General features: G+C 36.2%; 2 protein-coding genes across 2 annotated transcripts; one reads left to right on the top strand and one right to left on the bottom strand.

Moving 5' to 3' along the window:
* Positions 1-278: 278 nt before the first annotated feature.
* Positions 279-3,279, top strand: LOC107810060 (uncharacterized). The gene has a single exon (XM_016634792.2). It carries the CDS (start codon positions 403-405, stop codon positions 2,677-2,679), a length of 2,277 nt encoding a protein of 758 aa, XP_016490278.1. The 5' UTR covers positions 279-402; the 3' UTR covers positions 2,680-3,279.
* A 1,439-nt stretch (positions 3,280-4,718) lies between these two features.
* LOC107810059 (WRKY transcription factor 22) lies at positions 4,719-6,265 on the bottom strand. The gene is made up of 3 exons (XM_016634791.2): positions 5,657-6,265; positions 5,380-5,490; positions 4,719-5,242 (listed from the first exon to the last, which is right to left on the bottom strand). The coding sequence occupies exons 1-3, from the start codon at positions 6,130-6,132 to the stop codon at positions 4,750-4,752; spliced, it is 1,080 nt and encodes a 359-aa protein (XP_016490277.1). The 5' UTR covers positions 6,133-6,265; the 3' UTR covers positions 4,719-4,749.
* Between the last annotated feature and the right edge of the window lie 4,639 nt (positions 6,266-10,904).

The raw sequence follows: 10,904 nt of genomic DNA, 5'->3' as shown, positions 1-10,904 counted from the left end.
TTTAACCGAGCTCGAACTCACTATCATTATTGGTTTGGCTATTTACTACATCTTTTATTTGCTTTATTTAACTTTATTAATTATTTGTATTGAACTAATATATATATTCTTAACACCGTATATAAATTTAATTGTTATCTGCTTTCGAGTGTAAACGAATTTCTTAGGAAGAATATATTTTCAAGTTGGATTGAAAATCGTGTGGTGGCATCTTTTAAACACTTGTTCTCATTTTAATGGTATAATAATAAAAGTCTTCTTTTATTTTTGTTGAGTAAACTAGTAATTTATTTTGCTAGACAACGGACCCGCGCAAAATTTTGTAAGACCTAAACTATTCATCCCAGTACGAGGTTTCACTTTCGACCGGCAAGTACCGCTGCTTCTGAAACTCCGAGAACAATGAAACTCCCAGCTACAACAAAATCCCTCCTTCATCTTCCTACACGGACTAAAACAGGCACTATTATCGGACTGAGATACTTCTCCGGCGAGCTCGACGATCCACATAAACCTCTTCCGCCGCCGCAGCCAGTCTCCGAAATAGTGTCCCTCCTCAACACTACCGATCACAATGACTGGAATTCCAAACCACAGCTTGTTGAATTTCTTCACACCCCTCCTTTCCCAACTTCCCTTCTCAAAATCACCCGTCAATTGGGATCCACTGAAAAAGCTTTACAGTTCTTTGAATTCTTTAAAAGCCATAGCTCCAGTTCATCATCAAGCCCTTCTTCTCTTTCCTTCACATTTCAAGCTATTCTTGAACAAGCAATGCGTGAAGAAATATCTGACGTACCCAGTAAGCTTTACCAGCTTTTTTCCTTTGCTAAAGATAGAGAAATCCCTTTATCCATTAATGCTGCGACTCTTCTTATAAGATGCTTTGACCGAGCCAAAATGCTTGAGGAATCGATAGCCGTGTTCAATGCACTAGACCCTGAATCAAGAAACACAAATGTGGTTAATTTGCTGTTAGATTGCTTGTTTCGTGGAGGGAATATCGATGATGGTTTCAAGGTGCTCGACGAAATGCTCGATAGGGACAGTAGTTTCCCGCCGAATGAGAGTACGATGGATATTATTTTATCTGCTATTTGGAAGAGGAATTGGGTTGGGAGGAGGATGAGTGTGGAGGAAATTTGTGGACTTGTTGTTAGATTCTTCGAACATGGTGTGTTCTTGGATGATGTGTGGCTTACTAAATTGATTACCAACTTTTGTCGAAGCGGGAAGTGTAACAAGGCTTGGGACCTTTTGCATGATATGATGAGGTTGGGTGGTCAGGCGGAAGCTGTTTCATTTAATGCCCTTTTGAGTGGGTTAGGTAGGGAGCGTGATTTTGAAAAGATGAATTTGCTTATGAATGAGATGAAGGGAAAGGAAATTAAACCAGATGTTGTGACATTTGGGATTCTCATCAATCATTTATGCAAAAGTTACAAGGTCGATGAGGCAATGCAGGTGTTTGAGAAGATGGGAGGCAGTGAAAGTGATGGCATTCTTGTTAAGCCAGACCTTGTTCTCTACAATACATTGATTGATGGGCTTTGTAAGGTAGGGAGGCAAGAAGAAGGGTTTAAGTTGATGGAAAAGATGAGGCTGGAGAGTGGATATGAACCTAATACTGTTACCTATAATTGCTTGATAGATGGTTTCTGCAAAGCAGGCGAGATTGAAAGGTCATACGAGCTTTTTGACCAGATGAAAAAGGGCGGGGTTGTGCCAAATGTGATTACTCTGAATACTTTGCTTGATGGAATGTGCAAGCATGGGAGAGTTAACAGTGGTATAGAGCTTTTTGCTGAGATGCAAGGGAAAGGTGTAAAGGGGAATGCGATCACTTACACCATCCTCATTACTTCTTTTTGTAGTGTCAACAATATTGACAAAGCAATGAATTTATTTAATGAAATGTCAGAAAATGGGTGCTTCCCTGATGCCAAAGTGTACTACAGTTTGATTTTGGGCCTTTGCCAGGCTCGAAGAACGAATGATGCTTCCTGTGTCGCTTCAAAGGCGAAAGAAGCTGGGTTTGGATTGGATATTATCTGCTATAATGCTCTGATTGGGGGATTTTGCAGGAAAAATAAGATTGATGAAGCTCATAATATGCTTAGAGACATGGAGGAGGCAGGTATCAAACCTGATCGCTACACCTACAACACTTTGATATCATATTTCAGCCAGAAGGAGCAATTTGCAACTGCCCATAGAGTTATGAAGAGGATGATTGATGATGGTTATTTGCCTAATGTTGTTACATATGGAGCACTAATTCATGCATATTGTTTAGCTGGAAATGTTGATGAAGCTATGAAAATATTCCAGAATATGAGTTCTTCTACAAATGTGCCACCAAACACTGTCATATACAATACTTTGATCGACGCTCTCTGCAAGAGTGACAAAGTAGAAGCTGGTATTTCTTTGTTGGGTGATATGAAGGACAAAGGGGTAAGACCAAATACCATCACATACAATGCCATCTTTAAAGGCCTTCAGGAGAGGAATTGGGTGGAAAAGGCATTTCAAATAATGGACCAAATGACTGAAAATGCATGTAATCCTGACTACATTACCATGGAAGTCCTAACTCAATGGCTTTCTGCCATTGGTGAAACAGAAAAATTGCGAAGCTTTCTGGAGGGATATGAGGTTTCTACTTCAACAGCCTAATACTAACTGGAGTGTTAGGATATCGTTCCTAGTTCTGATGTGATATTCACTGGGTATGTGGAGATTCTTTGCAGTCAGTTGAGGTCCCATTTGGATACGTTTCTCAGCCTTTCGGCTAAGATCAAGTGGAATGTGCGAGGTCCCTTTGATCTTCAAGCTCTGTGCTGTCATTTGAGATACCTGCTTTGATGCATAAGTTGTTGAGTAGGTATGCAAATCATGTTCTATGAAGACATCTCCATCCATCTTGCTTCTGGTGAACTGATATCATTTGGACATGACAAAATGATGTTACAAGTTTAGTGGGCGTGCTCTGCCAAGAATTTTTGTATTTGAAATTTCATCCAAGTTGTAGTTGGTTCAATACAAGATAAAGTTTATGTATGCTTATACTGTGTTAGCTTTGTTCTGAGCTTAATATTTTGGCTTTGGACGTATCTCAATGCTATTCCTCTTTCCTTTTTATGTATACGATAGAGAATCAAATAAGTAGTGAGTTCCTTTTGAACATTTCGTGACTTTTAAGTGTGAGATGTAAGCACCAACACTTTTATGATCGTTCATTTAAAGGAAAGAAGAACATAGTGTTCTTGCTACTAACTTCTTCTCGTTCAAAAATATGAGATGTACTTGGGTGATTAGTTAAGGTTCTTTCCTATTTCTTGATAAAGCATTTTTCAGACCTTACTGGTCAAACTTTACAAAATTCTTAAAACCAATAATGAAGTGCCAGTGTTTGCTGAAGCTGGTGGGCTTCTGACCTATTACTTTGATTCTGGAATTCATAAAAGCATCGTAACTATTCATCGTCTTTGGTCACTCTATCTAATGCCTAAAGTTCCTCTTCGACAGATAGCATTTAAGCTTGATCATCATTCCCTACGGTGAAAAGCCTTAAAACCTAGTACTTCAAGAAAACAGACTCAAATTTCTTACCTGGATCTATTCAATGGCCGAGGTTCAATCCTTAAATCTTTCTATTTCCTGTCTTCTCGATATATACCATGTCATTCTTTTGCTCTTCTCAACGTTGAAGAGGTGAAAATGAATATTTTGAGTGTCTTGTATTTTCACAATAAGCGGAATGAGATTACCTTTTTATGATATATGGTGCTTTGTCCTTGAATGCAGTGTTCATGCTTGGCCTGTAAGCTTTTTTTCTTTTTCCTATTTGCTATAACAGTCTTTTTTTTTTGTTCTTTCCTAGGGAGAAATATGCTTTTCTGGCTCTTTGTAACTGTTTTGGGCACATCAAACATGTCCTTATTAATTAAGGAGCTGGCTAGTCAGAGCATAAACAGGGCATCTTAAAATGAAGTTCCTTGTCTTAATTGAGGAGGAAAAGGTGATGAGGGAGTTCCTTTCTTCCTGAACATTTCACTCCCCGGTGAATTTTACGCATTCACGGCGATCTTTAGGTTGAAATTTTTTGAAAATTAAACTTGGAAGTTTGAACTTACATTTTCCAATAGTTAGAATGCCACCCGGTATTTAGAGGTGTCTAATTCAGTCGACAAGCAAAACCTGTGGCTGTTCGGGATAAATTGGCAAGCAAATTTCCCAAGATTCCATTTGGTAGGACTCAATATCTCCAAACATAATTAGTAGCACAAACACTCAAGAACACTAACATGAACAACCACCACAAAATGTATGCAAAAGTTAACAATTGAAAAAACTCAAATCATTGATAATGATTACTATAAAATTAACATTTTAACAGCCAAGGGATTTTTACCCAAATTATATGTACCTTATCATCCAATATACTCCTATTATCCTAACAAAGAACATTGGAATCAAACTCCTCTTTTTTCCTTTGTTCTCTACAAGTCTCTCTACAATGATAGGGAATGGAATTATACCTTACACGTACAAAAAGAGAACAAAACCAAAAAGACTAAAAAAAAGAGAGGCATGGAGATTTCAAGATTCTCTATTGCTTTCTCTCTTCCTATATCTCTAACGGACAAAAAGATACTCCTACAACTACAAGTGAAAAAAGAAAAGTGAATAAGAAGAAAAGCATCATTTCTTCAACTTTTTCTCACGTCTACTTTTTCCGGCAAGTCAAATACCGCCTGCTGCGGTGGTTGTGGCACTATTTGTCAGCCAAGGAAATTGCACAGACCCCGGAAAGTTATCGGGGAAACAATCTCCTGTGGCATTAGCGGCGAGTTCTTCTAACCCCTCAAAAAAGTCATTATCTGCAGGTTCCATGTTATCTAATCCCGTATTAGAACTGCCAAATTCATCATCATCGTCTTCGAAAATATCCTCTTTATCTTCCTTGCTGCTTTCTTGCTTCTCCGTTGCCGGAGAATGGCACGCCGGCGAAGATACCGGCGATGAGCTAGTTGGTTTGTTAGAGTCACTTGGTGTGCCAGCTTCGGAGTTCACCGGCTTCTGTCGGGTACTTCCGGCGAGAGAGTTCCGGTGAGTTGGCATAGGGTGGTTGTGCTCTGATGTGTAGGTGACAATGAACATATTCGGGTCGGATCTATTTCGCTCCACCTGTTTCCGGGCTAAACAACCCTTTGAGGTGCTACACCTGTAATATCCCCTGTTCCAACCAAAGAAATGAACCTAAGTTTAATCTCAAAATTAAGAATACAAAATTTTATGTTGTTTAAAAAGGACTTTGTTTTTGTGTTTTAAGTAGCCTAAAATGTACTAAAAGAAAGTTATTAAGGAACATACCTTGGGTATGGAGAGCCTTTGATGGGTTTTTGTCCATACTTTCTCCAAGACCACATGTCAGAAGATAAACCTTCAGCTGGTACTTGACATACCTTCTTCAATTGGTTTTTCCTGATAAAAAGAAAGGAAAATCCATATTAATGTGTGAAAAAATAAACAGAAGCTGAATTCATGATATCGTTATGTACTAACTGACAAAGGTCTAATCTTTCCATCCAGAAACTTCAAATATTTTACGGAGAATGAAAAGAAAAGTTTAAAAAATAGTTAAAGTTACCTTCTTTTAGGTCTTGGGCTTTGAGTATGTGGAACACTAGTTGTACTATTTGCGGAACCATTTACAGACAGAGACTGCTTGGGTTGTGTTAGTACTCTTGTGTTTAGCTGATGAATATGTTGTTGTTGCTGCTGTTTTATTAGTGTTTGTTGGGGTGATAGATCTTGTAGTCCTCCAATAACAGAGAGGGGTGAAATAGGTATATTTTGAGGAGAAAGAGGTGGCTGTTGTTGTGGTTGAGATTTGGGGAAGAAAGGCTTGTAAAGATTATGCAACTCTTCAAAAGCAGTATTGTTAGGGTTGTCAAATCTTGGCACAAACGGATCTTGAAAGCTAAAAAAGTTTCCATCTTGCCTTGGTTGGAAGCTGCAAAAAGTAGTAGTGGCGGCGCTGTTGGTGGTAGTGGTGGTGGTTGCGGCGGTAGAACTAGCGGCGCAGCCCCTGACCACCGCATGTAGATCCCAATCATCCTCCATATTCTTTCTCCTTTTGCTATGGCCTTGACTTTTGGTAGAGGGAGGAAGTGCAGAGGAAAAGAAGACAAAAGAAGGCGCTGACTTTGGCCAGAGAGAGATGGGGAAAGGGATCTGAGGAGAGGTGTAAATGAGTGGAATACATTACATTTATCATTTATAGAAAGAGAGTGTGTGTATTTGTGATTTGGCTGGTTTTCATTACATTACTATTTACTATACTAGTCTAGAGAGAGAAGGTGGGGGACAACACCATTTTTCATTTTGATTTCTATCTAACGTCTAGCTCTTTTCTTTTACCCATATTACTTATTTTGTCCTCATATTTCAAGCTTTAAGTTGTCAAAGTAAGATCTATATATGTGCTAATTACAATTTCAAAATAGTTGTATTAGTTTGAGACACATAATCTTGTAAGTCTAATCAATTAATTATCAAGTCAATATAAAGGTTAAATTTAAGATCTCGCAAGTTTGTACTATGTCTGGAAATAGTTGCTTCATGGTTTACTAACTACAGTTTATAGCATATCACGGGTTCTAATTTCAATAATAATATTATCCGGTTAAACCTTTTTTACTTTTATCTTACTATGAAGGAAAAAACATAGTGAGGAAGAATTTTGTTGAAGAAAATGAAAATGGTGCTGCTTATCTACTTAATTTCTCTTTCCTAACTTTTTCATATCCAAGCCATAAAATTGTATTCCTTCTTTAGCATTGGATAAGCAAAGCATTTGCTAGCTAACATGTCAGCAACTTAACAATTGTTTAATTAAAGTGCTAAGACTTAGTTTGAGTAAGATTCTGAAAAGGGAAAAAGAAAAAAGAGATAAGGATTTTAAGGTTTGTTGGTTAGCATAATAGACATAGTATTAGTTTAATCAAGATATTCAAAGGGCTTATCTTTTGTCTTTATCTTATTTTCTCCCACAATGATTCTCACAATGGAAAAAAACTGCTTTGTTTTTTGTGGTGGTTTTGGGGGGTTGACTTTTAAAAATTGTCAAAGGGTGGTGGTTAGGGGTGGGGTGGTGGGGGTGATTTAGCAGATTGGAGAAGGTCCACGCGGTATGGTATGTGTTTACACTCTCTCACATCGAGTCTCGTGAGTGCGTGCACTGACCGACAAAAAGAGAGAGAACACGTTAAAAATAAATTTAAAAGAAAAGGGAAAAAGGTGAAATAGGGTGCTCGTTCATGTGGAGTGCCCCTCCATTCAAAGGTTTTTCTTTTTCTTTATCAAGTGTCCTGCATCCGTAATGCCCAACTAAATCTGAGTTCGTGTGAGAAAATTATATACATAAAATACTTTATAATAAAGTCGATTACATGTTCAGATCTCGAATTTAAATTTTTTAATTAAAAATAAATAAATATTTATCACTTCACCGGTTCACTCCGGTCCTTGTTGATCCGTCCATTCAAAGCTGGAATATGTAATACGTATACAAAAATTCAATAGGTACATTTTTTGCACAATAGTAAGTTGTATAATAAAAAATTAGTTATCTATTTTTACTAAGTATAATTTGCATATGCTTAAACTCGAATATACTATATTTTGTAAACTTTTGACTATTAAATTATTTTTCATTAGTTCAATATTAGCACATTAAAAGTATTATCCCATTTTATGAATTGTGATTGGTTAATCTATTTGCATTAAGCTTCACAATAAAGACCAATACAGCCTAATTTCTTTTTTGATATGTATACCTTTTATTTTCAAATTTAACTACTGCATTTTGTCTGAAAAATAACTTAAGAAGTAAGCCATATTTAGGAATAAATTTATCTGAGTTCTGGAGAAAGCTTTTTTTTATAGACTGAATTTCCTATTAAGATCTAAGTTACTCCAAAAATAAAAATTCAAATTTACTAAAATAAGATTATCAAATTAGATAATTCTGAAAAACTTGCCAATATGTAGCAACGCGAAAAATCTGAAGTGGATGGATAAAGTAAAAAATCTATTTGAACTTAATGCATGCATTTATGTTTATTTATTATAATTAAATTATAAATTGGAGGCAAGAACACGTCATGCTTAAGTACTAGAACCTTATGTAAAAGACTGATATTATATGCTTATTATTATTAAGAAATGAGAGCAAACTAGAACAATATAGTAATGGACAAAAGATATATAGGAGGGAGAATGATTTTGTTATTTCTCCTCTTGGGGGTGTTTTTAATAGGGTCAAAAGTTTCCTATTTATAATGGTACAAATACATTCAAAGGTTATAAGTTAATGTACTTCTTAATTGAGTACATGAATACAAAGTACGTTAAATGGACCGACAAATGCATTCATCTCAATCACGTGCATTCATCCCATAACGCTCCCCCTTGGATGTCCATTTAAAAGATAATGTGTCTCGTTACAATCTTACTAGGAAAAATCCAGTGGAAAAAAGTCTAGTAAAGGAAAAAGAGTACACATATATTGTAATACACATTGAGTGATACCTCATTAAAAACTTTACCAGAAAAACTCAATTTGGACAAAATCTTGATTAAGGAAAAAAAAGTACAACATGTATTATACTCCCCCTGATGAAAATTTTATTTGATATCTCGGAGACGATGCATTCCAATCTTATGTCTCAGCTTCTCAAATGTTGATGTTGGCAATGCCTTTGTGAATAAATCTGTCAGATTATCACTTAAACGGATTTGTTAGACATCTATCTCACCATTTTGTTGAAGATCATGCGTGAAAAAAAACTTTGGTGAAATGTGCTATGTTCTGTCTCCTTTGATATATACTCCTTTTAGTTGAGCTATGCAAGCAGCATTATCTTCATACAATATCGTTGGAATCTTCATTTTTAAAGAAAGACTACACAGTTGTTGAATGTGTTGAGTCACTGATCTCAACCATACACACTCTCGACTAGCCTCATGAATAGTTATTATCTCTGCATGATTGGAAGATGTAGCAGCTAAAGTTTGTTTTGTTGAACGTCATAAAATAGATGTACCTCCACAAGTAAATAGATAGCCTGTTGAGATCGGGCTTTATATGGATCAGACAAATAACCAGCATCTGCATAACCAGTCATTTGTGAATCAGATTCATAAGAATAAAATAATCCCATATCAATAGTCCCTCGGAGGTATCTAAAAATATGCTTAACACCATTCCAGTGTCTTGTTGTTGGAAATGAACTAAATCTTGCTAATAAACTTACTGTAAAAGTTATATCTGGTCGAGTATTATTTGCAAGATATATTAGTGCCCCAATTGCACTAAGATATGGAGTTTCATCACCAAAAAGCTCTCTCCATTTTCATGAGGTCGAAATGGATCTTTATTTATATTAAGTGATCTCACAACCATCGGGGTACTCAATGGATGTGCTTTATCCATATAAAAACGCTTTAGGATATTTTCGGTATAAGTTGATTGATGGACAAAAATTTCATCTTTCATATGCTCAATTTGTAGACCAAGATAAAATTTTATCTTTCCAAGATCTCTCATTTCAAACTCTATCTTCAAATGGTCTACTGCTTTTGGAAGCTCCCCACGAGTTCCAATGATATTTAGATCATCAACATACACAGTAATTATAACAAATCCATGTCCAAACCTTCTTATAAATACACAAGGACAAATTAAATTATTTTTATACCCTTCTTTCAGCAAATACTCACTCGGACGATTATACCATATTCGCCCTGATTGTTTCAATCCATATAAGTATTTTTAAAGCTTTATTGAACAAGTTTCTCAAAAACTTTTATTAGTTTCAAGAACTTTAAGCCCTTCATAGATTTTCATATAAATTTCGTTGTCTAATGTGCCATACAAGTAGGATGTGACAACATCCATCAGACGCATATCAAGTTTTTCATGGACTGCCAAATTTATAAGATACCTGAAAGTGATTGCATCCACCACAGGAGAATATGTCTCCATATAATCAAAGTCATGTCTTTGCGAAAATCCTTGTGCCACAAGTCGTGCTTTATATCTAACGACTTCATTTTTATCATTTCATTTTCGCACAAAAACTCATTTGTATCCCACTGCTTTATTCCTTCAGGTGTTCGGACTATACGTCCGAATACTTTACGTTTTTCGAGTGACGCTAATTCTGCCTGGATAGCATCTTTTTATTTTGGCCAATCATTTCCCTGTCTACATTCATCGACGGATCTTGGTTCAATATCCTCATCTTATTGCATTATCTCAACAATAACATTATAAGCAAAAATGTTGTCGACAATACTATTATTTCGGTTCCACCTTTTTTTCCGTAGAGACATAACTTATTGAGATCTATTCATTCTTATTATTTTCGGGTACCTGGACCTCCTCTGAGGTCTTATCATTTGTTATGTCACGGGTCTCTTTTTGAGCAATTGCCTCCATATTTTGATCTCCTAGATCACTTGCTCCTTTTCGCTTTCGAGGATTTTGGAACCAATTGGTCTACCACGTTTTAAGCATGGCTTAGACTCATTTGTATTTATAGATTGTCCAAGCGGGACATCAATTCGAACAGGAGCATTAGCAGCTGGAATATGTGACTTAGTCACCCTTGGTAGGTTAGTGAATACATCTGGCAGTTGATTTGCAATATTTTGCAAATAAATTATCTTTTGAACCTCGTGTTCACATTGATTTGTTCGAGGATCTAAATGAGATAGTGATACTACATTCCAATCTATCTCTTTTTGCAATTGCTTATTTTCTCCCCCTAATATTGTGTATACTGATTCATCAAAATGGAAATCAGCAAATCTTGTCGTAAATAAATCTC

The sequence above is a fragment of the Nicotiana tabacum genome, chromosome 19 (assembly GCF_000715075.1).
Source record: "Nicotiana tabacum cultivar K326 chromosome 19, ASM71507v2, whole genome shotgun sequence".
Lineage (NCBI taxonomy): Eukaryota > Viridiplantae > Streptophyta > Magnoliopsida > Solanales > Solanaceae > Nicotiana > Nicotiana tabacum.
The sequence above is the reverse complement of the archived record's forward strand: the minus strand, read 5'-3'. Positions and strand labels throughout refer to the sequence as shown.

What these genes read in the sequence shown, in the direction of transcription:
- LOC107810060 (XM_016634792.2), top strand. Translation starts at nt 403, where the DNA reads ATGAAACTCCCAGCTACAACAAAATCCCTCCTTCATCTTCCTACACGG.
- LOC107810059 (XM_016634791.2), bottom strand. Translation starts at nt 6,132, where the DNA reads ATGGAGGATGATTGGGATCTACATGCGGTGGTCAGGGGCTGCGCCGCT. An exon ending in AGCCCAAGACCTAAAAGAAG is followed by an intron (nt 5,491 to 5,656) that starts GTAACTTTAACT and finishes TCTTTTTATCAG; the next exon opens with GAAAAACCAATTGAAGAAGG. An exon ending in AAAGGCTCTCCATACCCAAG is followed by an intron (nt 5,243 to 5,379) that starts GTATGTTCCTTA and finishes TGGTTGGAACAG; the next exon opens with GGGATATTACAGGTGTAGCA.